Raw genomic sequence first — 20,187 nt, forward strand, 5'->3', positions numbered from 1 at the left:
AGTACTGTACAAATTTTAATTTTTAAAAATTACTTATCAGTTTCCATAACCCATTGAACTGAAAAGCTTCCGGAGTCCTTTCTTATTCTTACTCTGAAATTGGCAAAGGTCCTGTAGGCCCAAAAGGACATGGCCAGTGTGGGTGATGCCCAGGCATGACTGGGTCATTTCTTACTCTGAGCTCACAAGGAGCCACTGTGAGGGAGTCTCAATCCCCGGGTATATAACAGAGTGACTGAGGCTGGGTTTTTGTCCATAAGTACAGGAAGCTCTTGGTGGTGACCTGTCGGACTCCCAGCTAGTAAGTGCGTTTGGTGGTTGGCGGTTGGTGGTTGTGTTCTTTGGCGATTGGTTCTTTGATTTGGGTTTTTTGTTTTGTCTTGTTTTGTTTTTTGATTTTGGTTTGTTGTTTTAGTTTCTTATTTTGTTTTTAGCTAGCATCCTTAGTTGGTGTTCCTGCTTAGGATGCATAGTAAGAGTAGTGAGTCTAGTGTAGTGCCACAGTGGCCTGGCTCCTTCCAGGAGAAGGCCTTCACAGACCATTACCAGGTCTTGAAGGACATTGGGCATGGGGCATTTGGTAAGGTGATCCTAGCCCGCCATCTGCGCACTGGGGCCGAGGTGGCGGTGAAAATCCTGCCAAGGAGACTTTGGAGGAGTTTGACTTGCCCTGAAACACTGGCGATGAAGACCCTGAACCACCCGAATGTGATCCACCTCTTTCAGGTGATTGAAACCCACCAATATGTCTACCTGGTGATGGAGCATGGAGGCAGGGGATCGCTCTTTGACTTCATCCCACCTAGGGGCATGCAGGAGGAGGAGGAGGCCCGGAGACTGTTCAGACAGATCACCTGTGCGGTGTGCTACTGCCACAAGATGCACATCTTGCATGGAGACCTGAAGCCCCAGAACGTTGTGCTGGATGCCAGAGGCAACATCCGAATCATCGACTTTGGCTTAAGCACCATTCTCAAGCCTGGGCAAGAATGGAACAGATACTGGCACCCTCTGGAGGGCCCCGCAGTGGACACCTGGCAACTGGGTATCATTTTGTACTTTATATTGACAGGGAACTGCCCAAGGGACATCTACCAACCTGAGTTGGAATTTCCCCAGCACGTGTCCCCTGAAGCACAAAGGCTCATCAGGAAAATCCTGGCAGAGAACCGAAGAGCAAGCCCCTCGGCAGAGGAGATCTTGGCAGACCCGTGGCTGAATCAGGGTGAGGAGAAGTCATCTTTCCATGATGTGCCCCTCCCCAACCTCTCAGACCCCACTGTACTGACAATGCTGTTCGACATGGGGTACGACCCTTACAGTACCTGGGTGTCACTGTCCCAGAAAAAGTTTGATGATGTGATGGCTTCCTATCTCATAATCCAGCAGCAGATAAGCCAGGGGGCAGGCTGCATGAAGCCTGGGAGAAGGGATCCTTCCACGTCCCCTGCCCTCCCACAGAGGAGGGAGAGTGAGCCTGCCCTTCACACCTTCCCCTTGCCCTGTGAGCATCATCAGCCTCAGGAGGCCAAGGAGTCAGGGCAGAAGGGCTTCAGAAGGGCCAGCTGGCCTGCCATTAGTCTCCGCTTCCTGCATGAGAAGCCCCCCACTCCCAGGCTAGCCTCCCAGCATCACTCTGTGGCCGACTCACCCCAACCCTGCCCATCAACAACAGACAGCCTTGTCTCCCAAGATGCCACCACAGTGCATCCCCAGGGCCACAGGAAGGGCTGGAAGCGGGTGAGGCAGAGGATGGCTGCGTGCTTGCGCAGACTGTGCTGTTGCACACCCTCATGCGATGGCGAAAACGAGGCTCCTACACCAGGGGAGCAGAAACCTGCTAGGTTCACAAATCGGGTGGTTCCTACATAAATGGACAGTTCAGATGGACCAAACGAAGAAACAGCCAGCCAGAGGACTCTCTACTCCGTGGATGCTGTTGTCACTATGTGACCATTGGTCACCTGGACTCCAACAGCTGCAGGACTGAGTGCCTACTGGCTGGGCTTCTCCACATGGGGTCCAGCCAGGAGCACACCTGGATCTACCTGGACATCAGGTGTCCCCTGCCCCACCTACCAGAGTCATCAGATGAGACTGTTTACCCTGGGACCCTTCCCCTGCCCTGCTCTTCTCTGTCCTTTCTCCCATGCTCCTGGGATGGCAGAGATATTTCTTAATAAATTTGTTTCTCTCAAATTGCATAGTCAAATTGATGTTCCAAAGATTTAAAAAAAAGGGCTGATGTCAAAAAGTGGGGATGGGGGGTTTCCAAGTGGGGCAAGAGCCCACCAGGCATCCATTCCAAGGCCTGGACCACTGTGCCAGTGTAGAGGAGGACTCACTCACCTCAGCCATCAGACAGGGGAACTTGCTTGGCTTTAGCAGTGTAGATGGGGACTCAGTTGCCTTAGTGTAGAGGGTCTCCAGTGTAGATGTGTACTCACTTGCTTTGACCCAGTGCCTTGGAGATTTGCTCCCCTTAACCCAGTTGAATGGGGATTTTTCCTTAGAGCAGTGTAGACATGAATGAGTTTGAGTTCATGTCCTTTGGCAGAAGGAATCCCTTCCTGAGGTGTGTGGAGAAGATGGGTGGGTGGCAACTGTTGGAGAAATCACATCTGAGAAGGCAGAATATATCCAAAGAGATGTGAGTAGGATGGTGAAAGGGCTTGAACTGAAGCCACGTAAGTTATGAGAGAAGAACTGGGAATAATTAGCCCAGAGAAAACAATGCTTGATTTGGACATGGCTAAATATTTCCAGCTCCTTGAAACTCAACCACAGCTACTTTGTCAAAAACAAAGATATATTATTCATGATGTTTCATAATCTATTTTTTCTCTTAACTCATTCAATGGGTTCATACTATTGGTTATGTGTATTTTTATAAATTCTTTTTTCCATATGTATTTATACTTGACTTTCATAATTTATTTGTGTCACTCTAGTGCCTACCCTGTTGATTAGTGCTATATTTTAATTCAGATTCAAAGAATGCATGAACTTTCAGAGAGTTTGCTGTTCTTGAACTTATTTGCCTAAATTATGATGTGTGTATTAGCAATTACATAGTTTATACCATATAATACACATTTTCCTTATGAGCTATGGGACAAATAAACCATATTTCTGTGGTTGGCTAATTATTATATTTTATTTATTTGTTATTTCTTTTTATTCTTCAAGTTTTGTGGTGTGTATGTGTGTGTGTGTGTGTGTGTGTGTGTGTGCATATTCTCACTGTGTGGATAGGTTAGAAAAAATAGATATTTATGTAATCTTACTTTCATTTAATTGCTTTCTTTTGCATCTGTTTATGTTTTAGCCTTGTTTTGTTTTGACTTAGGTGAGATATAATTATATACAGGTTTGAACTGTTTTGACCTTATATTTGCTTGTTTGTTTTTATATTGGTTTATGTCCTTAATCCCACAATACCAAATTTTCATGCTCCCTCTCCTCTTTTGTCTTTTAATTACTTTTAGTTAATTTTTTGTAATTCCTTCTTTATAGTCAACATCAGCTACCTATCTCCTGACTCTTTTTTGTTTACTTAACATATTTCAAACTTTTCTTGCCTTCTGTCTAATAGAATTAGATAGTTAATGTAATTCATACCCCATTCATGTTGTTGTGATTATTGATAGAATACACGACATAGTAGATACCTGCTGTTTAATTCTTGATTGAGTTCATGATTTTTTATTTTTGGTATTGATGGTACTGATGCTCACCTCAACATTCCTATATAGGTGGCAATTATCGCTATAGATGTCAAAGTGGACAGCAGACACTGTATATCTGTTGCTAACAGTAGTGCTATTCCTGGCTCCCACTTCCTGTAAGAGGATCTGGAAAATGATTGGAACATTTCAAGTTCACAGAGTCAAGATCTTGCTGTGGAGCAATACTCACAACTCTGCCAAGTTAGTAACAGCAAATCTCACTCCACACATGATCCTTCACATTACTTCAAGGCCAGAGAATTGGGGAAACAAAACCCCCAAACAAACAAACAAAAAAAAACAGGTCCCAAGTAGGAACAATCAGAGGGGCACCTCAGGTTGCACTCTTAGATATCTACTCATAAAGCAAAAAAGACAACTATCCACAAGAGGACTTAAAAGACGAAGGAGAATCCATTTAACTGATGCACAAGTCCAACCAAGACCTCTGAAAACATGAGGAAATAGGCCAAGAAATCTCCTCCAAAATTCAGAATCTCCCAACAAAGGATCCCACAGATATGGAAGTAGATGAAATTTCAAAGATTATAAAAATGATTATTAAAATGTTAAACTAAAAGAAGATCTAAGCAATGAATGAAGAAAGCTAATATTGGAGATAAAAGACCACTTCAATAAAGAAATAGAAATATTGAAAAGAAACCAGTCAGAACTCATGGAAATGAAAGACACAAATCACACATCACAATAGCTCAACTGTGGAACCAACCTAGATGCCCTTAAATGGATGAATGGATTTTTAAAAAATGTGACATATATACACAATGGAATATTACTCAGCAATAAAGGAGAATAAATCATGGCATTTGCAGGTAAATGGATGGAATTAGAGAAGATAATGCTAAGTGAAGTTAGCCAATCCCCCAAAAAACAAATGCCAAATGTTTCCTTTGATATAAGGAGGCTGATTCATAGTGGGATAGGGAGAGGGAGCATGGGAGGAATAAAGGAACTCTAGATTGGCCAGAGAGGGTGGGAAAAGAAGGGAGGGGGCGTGGGATTATAAATGATGGTGGAATGCGATGATCATTATTATACAAAGTACATGTATGAAGACATGAATTGGTGTGCAAAAACATTGTATAAAACCAGAGATGTTGAAAATGGTGCTCTATGTGTGTAATAAGAATTGTAATGCATTTCACTGTCATATATTAAAAAAAGAAAGAAAGAAAGAAAGAAAGAAAGAAAGAAAGAAAGAAAGAAAGAAAGAAAGAAAGAAAGAAAGAAAGAAAGAAAATTCCACTGGAAACCATCACCAACAGATTAGATTTCATAGAAAACTTGAGTCCTTGAGGACAGAACTTCAACTTCAGGCCTCCAAGACAGGGTAAAATGTCTCAGATGGGGGTGTTCTGGCGGCCAGCATGGAGGTGGCAGGACCAGCTGGAGCTGGGGGAATCACTAACTCTGAGGGAGAAGTCACCCAACCAGAGGGCTGAAAGTCCAGGGAGGGAGCAGAGGCCCCACGGGGGTGACTGAGCCCCTGGTGGCAAGTTTCTAGTCAAAGTCCAGGCCAGGCCTCTACCTTTAAGGCAGAGTGCCAAGGTGACAGGAACCCTGCACTCCCCAGAATTCTGAATGCTTTGGTCATAATTGATCCCTGCAACGCTCCAGGACATTCAGCTAGAAGGTGGATGGTCATAGAGCGGTTTTTGGAGCAGAGCTGAGGGCTCTCTGAAGCTCTAGCAATGTTTCATGGTTTAGAGGCCTAGGCTTCGGCTTGGGCCAGACCTTGGGTCAGGTGGGAGGCAGCTTGGCTTCCCCCACTGGCCAAGTCTCCAGCTGCACCACAGATACGCCTGTGGAGGTCTCCAAAGCTGTGGAAGACAGTTCCCTTCGTTGTCGAGGAAAAAAAATTGAAACCACAGAATCAAGGTTGAGATCAGAGAATACAAGACTTAAAAAGTATTCTACTGATCTGGAAAAAAAGGATGAAGCATCACAGCTTCAAATAAACCTTCTGTGATGGAGCAGAGTGATCCTGCTGCAGAAAAGGGAACAATTTCTCCACAGAGTTCATCAGTGGGAGAAGTGTTCAGACTCCAACAAGCCCTGTTTGATGCTGAAAATGAAAGAATGAGACTCAGGAGTTTAAGACAGGATACCAGCCTTGCTGAAGACAATCTGAAACTTCAAATGCATGTCCAGGTTTTAGAAAAAGAGAAGTCCTTATTGAGTCAAGAAAAGGAAGAACTTCAGATATCACTTTGCAAACTGAGCTGGGAATATGAAGTCATTAGAAGTGTGGCTTCAACAGACATGTATTTGAATGTACAAATACATGACTTAACACTGAACTTGGAGGCTAAGGAGCAAGAGCTGTATGAGAGTATTAACGAAAAGCAAATGCTGAGAGCTGAGTTAGAATATCTGTACAATGAACACCGGGAAGCCATAACTCACATGAATTGGATAATAGATGACCTATCAAAACAGCAAAATGAAGGAGATGGTCTAATCAAGAAGTTGAAACAAGATCTGGATGATGAAAAAGAGAGAGTTCATCAACTTGAGGAGGATAAAATGGACATAACTAACGAGTTGCATGTACAGAAAGAAAAGTTAACTCAGAGTGCACTGAGCCTCAGTGATTTGCATTTAACCAAGCAGAAGCTTGAAGCTAAAGTCAAAGATTTAGTAGGTCAGCTAGGTCAGTCACAAAAAAGTAGTTTAAACATCCAGCAGGAAAACCTGGAACTTAAGGAATACATTAGCCAAAAGGAAGAGGAACTATGTAGAGTTCGGAACGAGTTAAGACATGCTGTTAATGAAGACTCTAATTTTAAGGATGACTTGCTTAAAGAAGGGGAAGTCGAAATTACAAACTTGAAGCAAAATCTTGCAGAAGTAGAACAGCTCAATGAAAATTTAAAGAAAGTTGCTTTTGATCTGAAAATGGAAAATGACAAGTTGATTTCAGCATGTGAAGATGTAAGGCATCAGTTGGAAGAATCTATTGCTGGTAACAACCAAATTTCTCTAGAAAAAGACACTATTATGGAGACTCTGAAAAGAGAGAAAGAACAGATCCAAGTAGAACTGTGTCAGGCCAAAAAGAGACTGTTGGAAGAGGCAAACAATTACAGGCAGACTATTCAGGAACTCTCAAATGTATGTAATTGGAATACCTCTGCCTTACAGCTGGAACAGGAGCGTGTAGTGCAACTCAGTCAAGAGAAAGACTTTGAAATAGCAGGACTCAAGAAGAATATTGAGCAAATGGTTACTGATCAAAAAGAAACTAAGGAAATATTGGCATCTTGTTTAGAAGAACAGAAGCAATTGATGCAACTTATAAATGAGAAAGAAGTTTTTATTGGCCAACTCAAACAAGAAAGTTCAGAACTGCAAAAGGATTTAGATAAGTATTCTCAGGCCTTAAAACAAAATGAAACTTTAAGGCAGACCATAGAGGCAAAAGACAAAAGTCTTAGCGCCACAAAGGAAGAAAACAGACATCTGCAAGAAGAATTGGAAAGACTTAGGGAACAGCGGAATCGAGTTGGAGCTGTGGCTGCGCCTCAAACCCTCGATAGTATCACAGAACTAGAATCTGAGGTATCTCAACCGAATGTCATCAAGAATCTTCTGGAAGAGGAAGTTACACATCATCAAAAGATCATTGAAGATCAAAACCAGAGTCAAATGCAACGACTTCAGTCTCCACAGGAGCAGAAGGAGGAAATGGATAAATTTAAATACCAGTATGAGCAGATGAAGGCTGCACATACCCAACTGATTTTTAAAAAAGACAAGGAAATTAAGAATTTGCAGAAAACCATCAAACAAATAAAAGCCCAGGGGCATGAAGAGAGACAGGACATTCAAACAGAGAATGCTGATAGTTTTCCAGAAACAAAAGAGAAAAGCCTTAATATAGAAAATGGGAATGAAAACCATGCCATATGTAAAGCCAAAATGGAAAAATTTGTGAAAAGAATCAAAGAACGAATACTTGACATTCAACTTTATAATTCAAAGAATATATCTTTAACCAAAAAGATCCATCAGCTGTCTGAAGAGGAGGTTGAGAAACTCACTCAAATTATCCAGCAGAAAGACATGGAGAGACAAGCTCTTTGTGCTTGAATGTCTCTAGTTTCATACACCTAAGATGTCCTTGACCTCCAGCAGCAACTCCTCCAGACCTTCACTATGGAAGGAGAACAAGGATGATTTGTTAGTATCCATTTAAATATTTCAATTGTCTACAAAGTCACTTCAGGTGAAATTCAATTTTCTAGGTGTTAAATATAGCTATTTTGAATGGGAAGATCCAAAAGTGTCCCCAACATACCCTTGAGACCAGATGAACCAACTAGGCTTAATAGTTCTTTATCAGGACTTTTTATTCAACATTGTCCAAATACTAAAACAAAATTACACTTGGAGGGCCCAAATATGAAATTTAGTGGTTCAATTCTAAGATTCTCTTTATCAAAATTCTTTAATCAAAACTTATCCATTTAACTATTTCAATTGGCTACAAAGCCACTTCAGGTTAAATTCAATTTTCTAGGTGTTAAATATGTCCATAAGGAAAATGGTTTCTACTCGTTAAGTGTGAGTCAAACCAAAAGTCTTAATACATCAATCATTTCCAATGGAAAAGTTAATTTGTAAGAACGTATCATTAAAATCTGGACTGTTTATCTAAACGATTCTCTGGGTTATCAAAACGAGTATTTAAAATTAATCTTTTTTTATTTTTGTAAATTAAGATAAAAGATGAATCAAGAGTTTCCAGCTTGAGCTGGGTGAAAGTCGGAGAGGAGAGAAAGCAGATTATGTGGCAATTGCTTCTCTGACACCTGTAGTTTGTAGAACCATTAAGAACATTTTTATTAAAATTAATTTAGTATGAAACAAATTTTTAAATATAAATTATATTATAATTAAATATAAATTAATATTACTACCTTTAATTTAAATTTATTTTAATAATTAATTTTATGATAGTTTTATTACCTTTAACTTTATTTTTTGATGTAGCACTTAAAATTTTATTTGTATTGCTTTTTAATTTAATAAAATTAATTTATATAAAATTATAACATAATTTATATTTTAAATTTATTAAATTTTATTTAAATTAATAAAATGTAAAGAAATGAATTTAAATAAAATTTAATATAAATCTTATTAATTAATATTCATTACATAATTTAATATAAATTTTCATACAATTAATTTTAATGAAAGTGTTCTTAGTGGTTTGGGAAGCTCCAGGTGTCGGAGAGGTATTTGTTTTATGATCTGCTTTTTTTCTCTTCTCCGATTTCACCTAGCTGGGGCTGGTAACTTTTGATTTATCTTTTTTCTTAATTTACAAAAATCAAAAATAGAAGACAAAATACCTGGTAGCTATAAATATGTATCATCTTTTCTTCCTTTTTATTTCTTTTTTAAAAATTTTCTCTCAGTTCCAACTTTTTGGTTTTTTTACACACCAGAATTAAAATACCTAACATAGAAAAGAAGGCAAGAGCACTAAAAGCTGCAAAAAAAAAAAAAAAAAAAAAAAAACCATCAGGTATCATTTAGGAACAAGCCACAAAGGCTAACTTCTGGCTTCTGAACTCAGATCCTAAAGAAGAACAAGGCCCAGAATGAGATATTCAAGAAAGCTCTTAAAGAAAAATTTTGTCAGTCAAGATTTCTAAATCCAGCAAAGCTCTTTCCAAATCAATGTAGAAAGAATTGCTTTATATGACATGGATAAGCTAAAAGAATTTATGATCACTGAAGGATCACTACAAGGAATACTCAAAGATAAACTGCACAAAGATATACCCAAAAAATAACTCCCAAAGCTCCTAAATAGATGATGACCATGAGAAGAGCAACCAACTAACTGAAAATTAAGACAGAATTAAATGTAGTAAACAAACCAAAATATCAGAAAATTACAAACCCATATTCACAATAACCCTGATTGCATCTGGCCCCAACTCCTCAGTTAAAAGACACAGATTAATGGATTGAATCAAAAAACAAAATTCCACTAAATGTTGTTTGCAAGAACCTCTATCACCAGCAGACAGGTCATCCAAGTATAAAATTAATAAGGATTTTTCTGACTTTAATACTATAAATCAAATGTACCTAATAGACATCTAGACACTATTTCACCCCCAAACAGCTGAAATGAATTTACCTTTTTCCAGAAGCTCATGGAATCTTTTCCATTATTGATCATATTTTAAAATGAGTACAGCTTGCAAGACAATATTTATTGAGCTCTGCATATAAAATATGTTCATGAATTTGATGTGATTTGACAGAAACATGTGTTTTTCCAATAGCAAACAAGCATAAAAATAAATCCAAGTGTTGCTACAACTGCAGTTCCTAGAACCCATTATTTAAAATCCATTTTTTATTAAAATGTGACTCTATATTTTCAGAAACAAGGGTTAATTATAAACCCAAATTTTCCTTGCTATATTTCATGATATTCCCTGTAAAGTGTATTTTTAATTTGTTACATTTATGTTCCTCTCAAGAATGCTATAAAGCTATATCACATTTTTCCTTAGAAATAAAATCATATACTTTCAAAGGCTTTTGATGACTATTATTGTGGGACCAAAAAGGTAAAAGGTTATAACTTTCAAATGTCATTTTCTAATTATAGTGAGCAAATCAGAAAGGGATTTCTCTGTCTATTACTGGTAGAATCTCTATGAGGGCTTTCAGTAGTACTTCCTTCACCATCTATCTTTGAAATGCACAGAATCTTCTAAAACACAATGTGGGACTACAACTTAAATGTTCTTGTGTATAGCCATGACAGTGACAGATACAGAGTTAGCACACAATCAATTCTTAGAGAATCATGGAAAGAAATACATGGAAAAGATGACTAATTTATATTAAGCACCATTGATCCATTCCCTCTTTTAAAGAAAATATTCTGGGGCTATGAATCAGTGCAGTTCAATGCAACTTAGGTAACAAAGGTTGGCCTTTCGTTAGGCACTAGTCCAGAAGTTTTGACTTTTGAAGATCTCAGTAGAATATTAAGACCTATTTTCCGTTTTAGAAATCATTAGATTACTTAATTGGCATTCAGTAAATTTAGTTTTTCAGTGCACAGACTTTGTACATCCTTTGTATATCCTTTGTGGTGGTGCAAGAAGCATGGTCCTCTCTTGAAAGCATGCTTCAATCTTTGTTTTGGTCAGTAACTTGGAAAACAGTCTGTCTCAGCCAGTCAGTGTTACAGAATTGTTTTATATAATGGTTACGTGTACATATATCTTTGGGAAGCTGTCTTGACTCAAAAAGGCATTGCCTTTCTGACCTTTTCCTGCCATATCTCCTAGTGATATATATCTGTAGAGCCGACTTTTACCAAGATGCTCTAGGGATGTGCCTATGTGGTAACCCTTGGCAATGTTACCTATTATTTTTATCACTTACCCCTGTTCTAATATTCCCTATTAGAGAAATCTCAGAGATGGAAGTTCGTTTTGAATCTTTAAGGTTTTCAAGAGTACCCACTAAGACTGCAAGTCCCCTGGGCAGTGTAATATCCAGTGGTGTGCAGATAAGCCAGCTCCTCACAGGCCAGTAGGGAGAGTTAACAATGCCAATTTCCTGGGTATAAGCATTTCCTCCAAGGCTGATGACTAGCTACCAAAAGTTGAAAGTTTGTTTGTAAAATTCCTGAATATTGAGCAGTTATCTCTCACAAGCTGGTACAATTTGGCTCTAGCGTGCCACTGGCTTAATTAAGTCTTTATCAACCAACTGCCTGAGGAGAATGATGACAGTTACCTAAGAGCGAGGATTTTGAGATACAAGGCAATGGAATGTGAATAGGAAGAGAGAGGTGAAAGAAAAGAAAAGGGAAGGGAGGACTGAGAACACAGACTAGATGGTGTCATGCTGTCTCTGGGAAATGTAGTTGCCTAGAGTTGTACCAGTTGCAGGTGTGCAGGGCCCTTCTTGAACTGGGAGCTTGGTTTGAGCCAAGAATTGGAGAGAAGTCTGTCCTCCAGTGAGATGATGCTCCTGGGTAGGGGCCGCCTTTCTTATATCCATTGTATTTCAGAACAAAGAAAACGTGCCACTTGATACTGCATTCTTTCCAGAAGTAATGCTTCCATTGATAACAAGATTATCTGAAATTGTCAAATACAACTAAAATCAGTAACCACCTCCTTAAGACAAGCCAATCAGCAAGTTTGTGATTTTAGGGAAACTGTATTTTCATTAACCTTTTGGGCCATACAAGGAAACTGACATCCCTAAAAACTAAGAAAATTGTGGGGTTTATAGACTTTTAAATTAAGGTTAAAAATAGAAATATCAACTTTGACTCTCTAGGAAAGGCCTAACCTTGAAATCATCAGCAGGAATATTTTAGCTCTCTTCTCTCATGACAAGCTTTAAGATCATTCTGCTGAATGTAACCATATCCTCAGCACATATTGTTGAGCAATATGATAAATAAATAAAAAGGCAATCTTAGGAAAAATATTTAAGGCAATTTTCCATATATAAGGAAAGTAAATTAACTCAGGCATATACCTACTCTAAATTGAGGTGTCAAATGCCATGAATAGGTTCATATTCAATGGCTCTACAATTTTTACAATGCTGAACTTATTTGGTGCATTCTATGTATAGTCAACACATCACAGTGACTATAGAAAGAAACTTTCTTATCATATTTACAAACATAATTCTGATTTTTATTCATAAGCAGTATAGCATATTGTTTAAGAGCATGAAATTCGGAGTGGTCATACCAGGTTTCAAATCCCTTTTGAACATTGTATGGGATCTTTGACAAATGAATTATTCTTTCAAAACCTCATTTTCTTTACTTTTTTTAAAAGAGAATTTTTCAATATTTATTTTTTAGTTTCTTCTTTATTTTATTTTTATGTGGTGCTGAGGATCGAACCCAGTGCCCCGCACATGCCAGGAGAGCACATTACCACTTGAGCCACATCCCCAGCCCTCAAAACCTCATTTTATAATCATAATGTAAAAATAATATAAGAAAATGTATGATAAATGCCTGACACAGAGTGAATCCTCAGTAAACAATCAAAATTAGAAACATAGGATTTAGGTAATATTGGGCTACAGAATACTTTAATGCTTACATGGAAACAAAGCAAATGAAAATGAAACAGTGTTACTTAAATACCCAACATTAAATCATGACCCAATGAGTTATATAATTCATCATCTATCCTAGTGTTAAAATGAAAGCTTTGTTTGTAATCCTGTTTGGAGAAAGTTTTGTCAAGCCCAAAAATGGAATTGAAAAAATGGCCTTTGCCTAAACTTGTCAACTTGAAGGAAAGCAGGAAATCAATGATAGGACAATTGTCAGCAGAGGATTATAGTGTTTAAGCCTATTCTAAAGACAAATTAGAAGACTAAAAAACACACAGCAAAACATACAGCATTGAGCCTGAGTCCTGAGAACAGTAAAGAGCAAGTCAAATTTGGTGCTGTGTTTCTTCGCTCTTCTTGCTTAGTTTTTTGCCTTCGTTTGCTTTAGGACTTGAAGGCACTGGGTAGCCCTAGAAATTGATGTGTGGGTGGCACAAGAATTTGGAAGATTAGTTAAAAGTCTGTACAGAGGCCGCCTAGGCATCTTGGCTTTCTCCTCTACCTTGTGCTCCTGGACAGCAGCACTCCCCTACCATACAAAAGGCAGGAACTATAATGGAGACTCCTACAGCTTAGGATAGGGCAGGAGTGAGACCATACAAGGAAGAGATGAAGTTAAAGTCTACCCCTTTCCTTACTTGGATTCCAAGGAAGCTGCCATCTCTCTCTCTCTCTCTCTCTCTCTCTCTCTCTCTCTCTCTCTCTCTCTCTGTGTGTGTGTGTGTGTGTGTATACATATATACACTTCTTGGCAGGAAATTAGCAAAAGTCTTTTTGGACAGTACTGTGCCCAAGACAAGAATATATTTTTTTTAAAGGAGAGAAGAAAAGTAAAATATATTGCAATGGAATTGAAATTATGATAGAGAGTTTGGGAATCATAGAAAGCAGCTCAGTTTGGTTAGATACACTAGGAGGCCTGTATAGGAAAGCTGGAGAAAAGGCGGAAGATCAATCTTGTATCATATTATCAAGGTCATGAGATTTTTTTCCTGAAGGCAGTGGAAAATTAAGCAACCCTTTAATTACCTTTTATCACTGTGAGGAAATAATTTTTATTTATCTTTCTGTGTCCACAGAGAGCATATAGAAAACTAAATAATTAGTGAGAGAAAGTTCCTTCATTAAATGTGTCTTTTGGTCACAGCAATGAAAAAGCTTACTAAACACTAGGTATAGAACTCTTGGTTGGAAATTGTTTTCTTCTTTCTCCGTGTCAGAAATTAACCTTATTGGTTTACCTTTAAATGTGACCTGATGTTTATCTCTTGCAGCTTTTAATATTCTTTCCTTATTTTCTATGTTAGGTATTTTGATTATGATGTGTCTTGAAGAACTTCTCTTCTGGTCAGCTCTGTTTGGGGTCCTGAATGCCTCCTGTGCATGTGTCCTTTCTAACGCTGAGGAAATTTTCTGCAACTATCTCATTGAAAATGTACCTAATACCTTTAGCTTGTATCTTCATATTCTCTTCTACCCCAGTGATTCTCAGGTTTGGACTCTTAATGTTGTCCGAGAGTTCTTGTATATTCTAATCATGTCCTATCATTTTCCCCCCTTAATTGCATTCTGTGTACTCAAGTCCATGTACCTTATTTTCAAGGCCTGAAGTTCTATTGTCAACAGAATCTAATCTGATAGTGATTCTTTCAAGTGAATTTTTAATTTGATTGATTATGTCTGAGAGTTCTGATAGGTTTCTTTCAATTTTTCTATTTGTTTATTGAAGTAGTCTTTCATCTCCTATATTTGCTCTTATTTCTCCATCTTATCAGGGATACCATGCTGAATAAAGTCCAGTTCTTAGCTTCATGAGGCCCAAAGCCCAGTGTGTATTGATAAAAATGAATAAAATACTTAAAGGAAACTCTGATGGTCCAAGCCAATAGTATCTCATGCCTGGCTCCAAACTGGATTCCCTGCTTCCATTCTTTTTCCCCTTCACTATTCTTTACCCAACAATTAATGAAGAACAGTGCATCAGATTGGGTTACTCCTGTGCTCTGTCCTCAAGGGCTTCCTGTTCTAGGATAAAATTCAAAGTCCTCACAATGTAATCTGGGCTCTGTGTGATATTAGCCCTTACTACCTCTTGATCTGTGCCCTTCTGTACTCTACCTCTTTACTTCACTCCAGCTACAAATAATCCTTTTACCTTAAATCGGCATGTAGCAAGGAGCATGGGTTTGGGTTCTTTGTCTCACAAATTTGAAAAATGAAATCCAGGGACATGAGGATGAGAGTCTTGTAGTTTTTCAGCCCTGGTGCACAGAGACCTGACCTTGAAGGAGCCCGAATTTCATGCCTGTAAATTTTAACCCTTTTCCTGCTTCACTTCATATATATACCTTTGCATAGGTACTTTCCTCCTCTTGGAATGTTTTTCTCCCAGATGTTTGCTTGGCTTACTCCTCCAAGTCTGTTCAAATGTTCAATTTTCGGTGAAGTCTGCCCTGACTTCCTATTTAAAATTGCAGTTTTCCATCTGCTTTCATACATCCTTACCCTGCTCTATTTTGTTTTTCAATATTGTCTTCTAACATCTATACAACTTACTTATGATGTGTTTAGTTCATTGTCTGCCTCCCTCTACTAGAATATAATATTGCAAGAATAGGGATTTCTTTTCACTAATGTTATTTCTCAAAATTCTCAAACACTGCTTGGCATGTGGCGGTTGTTCATTAAGTATTTGTTGAATGGATAAATAAGTACAAAAAACTAAATGCTATGCAACAACTATAGAATATGGTGCCCTTCAAAAGGCTTTGGATGTGTCATTTAATGTCACAAATGACAAGAAGACACTTAGACCTTGTTCACTTAGCTCATGCTGTGTCACATTGGAGCTCTATGTGCTAATAGCCTTCTATGACTGACCGTTATGCATCAATATTCTAGGATTTGGAGGCTTTCTCACACCTCTTTCTTCTGTGCAAATATGTATGTGATAATCTTACTGCCCCACTGTGCAGCAAATTGCTCAAAAGTAAGACCTGTTTTCTTACATTTCTTTATTCTGCTCTCAGGGTGCAAATTCAAATCCAGAACACATGAGGCAATAAGTAATAAATGTTGATGCCAGAGGGTCTGATTGCACTGAAGGTCCACAGCTGGCAGGGCCAGGAGCACCTTTCTCTGATCCTTGCTGTCCAAAGCTATTTTCTGCAACCCATCTTGCAATGCTTTTAGTACTGTTTCTTTCCTGTCTGTGGGAGTTTCTTCATGGTGTTTTCCTCATGTAGTATAATAATTTTCATCTATAGATATCTAAAGATCATCTCATTCTCACACAATTAGAAAGGGGTAATGGAGGTTTTAATCAATAAGAAACATTAAATTTGTATTTCTTCATATTGCTATAGTTCGTGTACTGAAATGAAACAATTGTTATTATTTGTCTGTAAAAATAGTTGACATCATGCAGATCACTGTCTTTTTAGATGCTTTCTAATTTCAGAACAACTATTTTACCCTTGATTATTCACCCTTTTTAGTATATGATTTGGAAAAGAATACTACTTAGATTGTGGAAATGTAGTTTTTGAAAGCATAAGTGTCACTTCACACAATCAGTTTAGCTTGATATTCTTTCTTTCTTAGAGTATAATTCTGTACAAAGTTATAGAACCTTAAACTTTGGATAAGAATTTGGGATGTGGGGGTCAAAAGGATTCAAGTACCTAAGGAATGCTGACTATCTGTTTTTCCACAAAGAAGATATTAGTATAAATAGATAATTTTTATTAGTAAATGTTAATTCTGAATTTATAAAGTCTATCTCGTGAGAAGATTACAGAATATAGGCAAGATCCCTATTACAAAATCCTTCCATTTTAGGGAAGTTTTTGTGGTCATCAGAGTCCAACACAGTAATTTAAATCCCATGGGTTATTTTTAGCAGACTCAATATACTAAGTTTTAATGTCTCAAAAATCTTACAGGCTTCATAAAGGTGACTGAAATAGAATTGTATTATTACAGAAATAATCAGTCTATATGAACTTTATTTATATTCTGATTATCACTTTCAGGTAAATGAAAAATAGAAATATTAGGTTCTCTGAAGATTGCCTTCTTGGTTTTCAGACAAGGCTAGATCCAAACTCTTGTATTATAGAGTACATAACATAGAGTCACTCTAATAATGTGTGAATTGTGATCCTTGGATTATGATTGAAATAATTGTTTATGATTTAAAAAATTAATTCATACAATTAATCCACAGATTTTTGTATTTTTTTAGAGAGAGAGAGAGAGAGAGAGAGAGAGAGAGAGAGAGAGAGAGAGAATTTTAGTATTTATTTTTTAGTTTTCAGCGGACACATCTTTCTTTGTATGTGGTGCTGAGGATCAAACCCGGGCCGCACGTATGCCAGGCAAGCGCGCTACCGCTTGAGCCACATCCCCAGCCCAGATTTTTATATTTTTATGTTCTACAAGCAGTGAGTTCCCGTATGAGGTTTGATTAGTGTGAAACAGTCTTGCACAGAAGTAGCTGCACAAATGTATAAAGATAGAAGTTTGTATATATAATGAAGGAGTATAAAAGTGATTCTAATGAGAGAGAAGATCAGAAACGGGCCTATTTTTATGAACCTGTGGTTTGTGCTAAGCTTTGAATGATATTTGTTTTTATGCTGTACAAAGTGAAGAGGGTGTTCCACTGCAAATGGATGGTGTTGCTAAAGCTTGTTGTTTGGAAAGTTGGAACATGGTCATAGAAGGTAGGGATTGCAGAAACTGGGAGACTTAGACCCAAATCCTGCCAGGAAAGGCCTTCATGTAGGAAGTTTTCAAAATGTCATTTGGGTGTACCCTCTGAGGATCTCCTAAAAGCTGTGAACCTTTCCCTCATATGTATGTATACACATTTATATAACCTTTTGTAAGCACCATGGATCCTATTGCTTAAGTCTGTGAAGAGCCATTAGGGAAGAGAAGGAAGAAAATTATTTGTAACAGGTGCTTGCTATGGACCAGTTGTATTCACATCCATTGTTACATTTATTTTTCATAGCAGTCATAATAATATAGATGATATTATTTCTGTTTTATAGATGAGAAGACTGAGGTTCCAAGGGTAAAATAATATAACCTTGATAATTTAGGTACAGCATGCGTATATCAGGTAGTTGAGCCAGGATTTGCAACTACAAAACCTATACAATTTCCATTATCTCATTCTACCATATACTAGACCATGAGTAAATTATATAACTCTTTCAAACTTAAGGTTTTTTATTCAAATAAAAAGGAGATTAAGTATCTATTTGCATTCTGGTTCTAGTTAAATGATAAAAATTCATGGAACATGCTTACCATGTAAGTTTTCAAAAACATTATTGCTAGCGATATGCTTTAGAAATATTCATGTCTTTAGGATCTGCGAATGATCTCCACTCTATGGATGGTCTGTATGGTCATATATTTTCCACCTAAATCTGTTATTCTGTGTTACTAAGTGAGGCTTAGAGATATGATTCAGCTCTCCTTTGTTCCATGGTGTGTGAGAGGCTTTTATTACCAACACTGGTCTTCACGTTACAAGCCTTTCCTGGCATTATGATCTGGATTTCACTTTGCTTCCTTCCTTGACTGATGATTTTGTGAGTGTTTTCAAATCCAGTTCTCTTAACAGTCAGGGCTTAAGAGTCTTTATTGGCCTTGCAGCTCTTGCGGTTGTAAACTGTTTCACTTATGCTGTAGTTTTTGATCTCTTTCTTTCTTAGGATCATATCAAAGCAGAGTTGGATAGTTCCAACTTTCCAAACAACAAGCTTTAGCAACACCACTCCATTTGCAAGTTAGTGAAAATTTCTGAGTGATTGCTTTGGGCTTACCAGTGCCCAGATACTCCAGGAATCCTTTAGACTTCTTTCTCTCTCTATTCTTTATTTAAAGCCAGAGATAATTTATTTTCTAACCTTCAAGGTAAGCATGACCAAGGATACGAATTTCTTAAAATAGGGTTTTGTTGGTGTTTTTTCCTACAGCAAGAAAGTCAATTGTATAAAAATGTTACTATGTTCCTAAATCTCTTCTTCAGTAGTTATGGAAAGGAAAAGGATATGGGGTGAAGAAAAATCTCTGGAAACTAGGAAGAAAAATTATTGTGGCATTATTTGTCTGAAAGATTTTTAAAGGAATGACTTTTATAAAATGTAACAAGAAATGCTTTTTTACTCTTTTAGTGTCTGCCTAATAAAAACGTTTTGATTGTCTATAAACGATTCCATTTTACTTGTTGCATTTCTTATTAATTTGATATATTTCTATAGTATTTTAGGGTCAAATTAAGGTATCATATTCAGCTGCATCCAGTGTTTTGTGGAGAAGGAAGTGTACTTTTCTAAATACTGGATACTTAACATTGAATTTGTTTTTGTCTATTCATGGATTGAGAGATTCACTCAACAACTCTTCTTTCAAGAATTTTTTTTGTATTGCAAGGTTTAGTACATGCTGTGATAAAATTAATAAGATCATTAATGGCAAGAAGCTTAAGATCTAGAAGAGCTAAAAGAGACATGAATAGCTTAGTTTAACCCAGTGTAGTTACATGCCATAATTTAAAAATACTAGGGCTATTTGTGATTGAGACTATATGAAGTCTCCACAAAGGCATTGATATTGACCTGAAGAATGAATAGACTTTTGCCAGACAGAAAATGGAATGAAGGAATTCTGAGGGATTTTTCTAAGAGGATGAGATACAAGAATCTATGCTTTATTGATAGGGCTATAAAAATCTCCTACTATCTAGAGTTTAGGTTTGAGATTGAGAAACATAGGAGATAAGGCTGGCAGAGTAGATTTGGATCAGGTTGTGTAAATCTCTCATATTCTGATGGGTTTAGGAAATACATCTGTCTAATCAGCTTCTGGGTTTTAAATGAAATATTAGGAATCAGAACTACGGTCTTTAAAAATAATAGCAGGAATCATTTTAGATGAATTAATTTGGCCCAGCTTTTTTATATTTAACATATTTATATTTATTTTAAAACTATTAGAATAAAATTTAATATGATCTTTCCCCTAGATTTTCTTATCTCCTTATCTTTTGCCACAACTCCAAGAATCTTCTACTCTTGAACTTCCAGCTTTTCCTTTGGACAGTTTACCAGCTGCAGTTCAAATCCTGCTATGTATAAAATAAAGACTAGTGTACCCAAATTAGCAAGAAAATTTGAAAGTTAACCATTGAGGATTAATCACTTCAGGTTGTCTCATCAAATTGTTTTATAAAAGGCTTAAGTTTGGTTGGCTGTGCAGTGTAGTAGATTGTGTAGCA

The 20,187-nt window shown here is 37.4% G+C and overlaps 2 protein-coding genes across 2 annotated transcripts in view; one reads left to right on the forward strand and one right to left on the reverse strand.

Moving 5' to 3' along the window:
- The first annotated feature begins 465 nt into the window (after positions 1–465).
- Positions 466–1,872, forward strand: LOC144253358 (sperm motility kinase Z-like). The gene has a single exon (XM_077795475.1). It carries the CDS (start codon positions 466–468, stop codon positions 1,870–1,872), a length of 1,407 nt encoding a protein of 468 aa, XP_077651601.1.
- Positions 1,873–11,628: 9,756 nt separating this feature from the next.
- Positions 11,629–20,187, reverse strand: part of LOC144253301 (diacylglycerol kinase eta-like) — a 162,512-nt gene continuing 153,953 nt past the window's right edge. Inside the window, 1 exon segment of the mRNA XM_077795205.1 lies at positions 11,629–11,881. Within this exon segment, the coding sequence (XP_077651331.1) occupies positions 11,808–11,881 (74 nt within the window). The 3' untranslated portion in view covers positions 11,629–11,807.

Source organism: Urocitellus parryii, chromosome 2 (genome assembly GCF_045843805.1).
Source record: "Urocitellus parryii isolate mUroPar1 chromosome 2, mUroPar1.hap1, whole genome shotgun sequence".
Classification (NCBI taxonomy): Eukaryota; Metazoa; Chordata; class Mammalia; order Rodentia; family Sciuridae; genus Urocitellus; species Urocitellus parryii.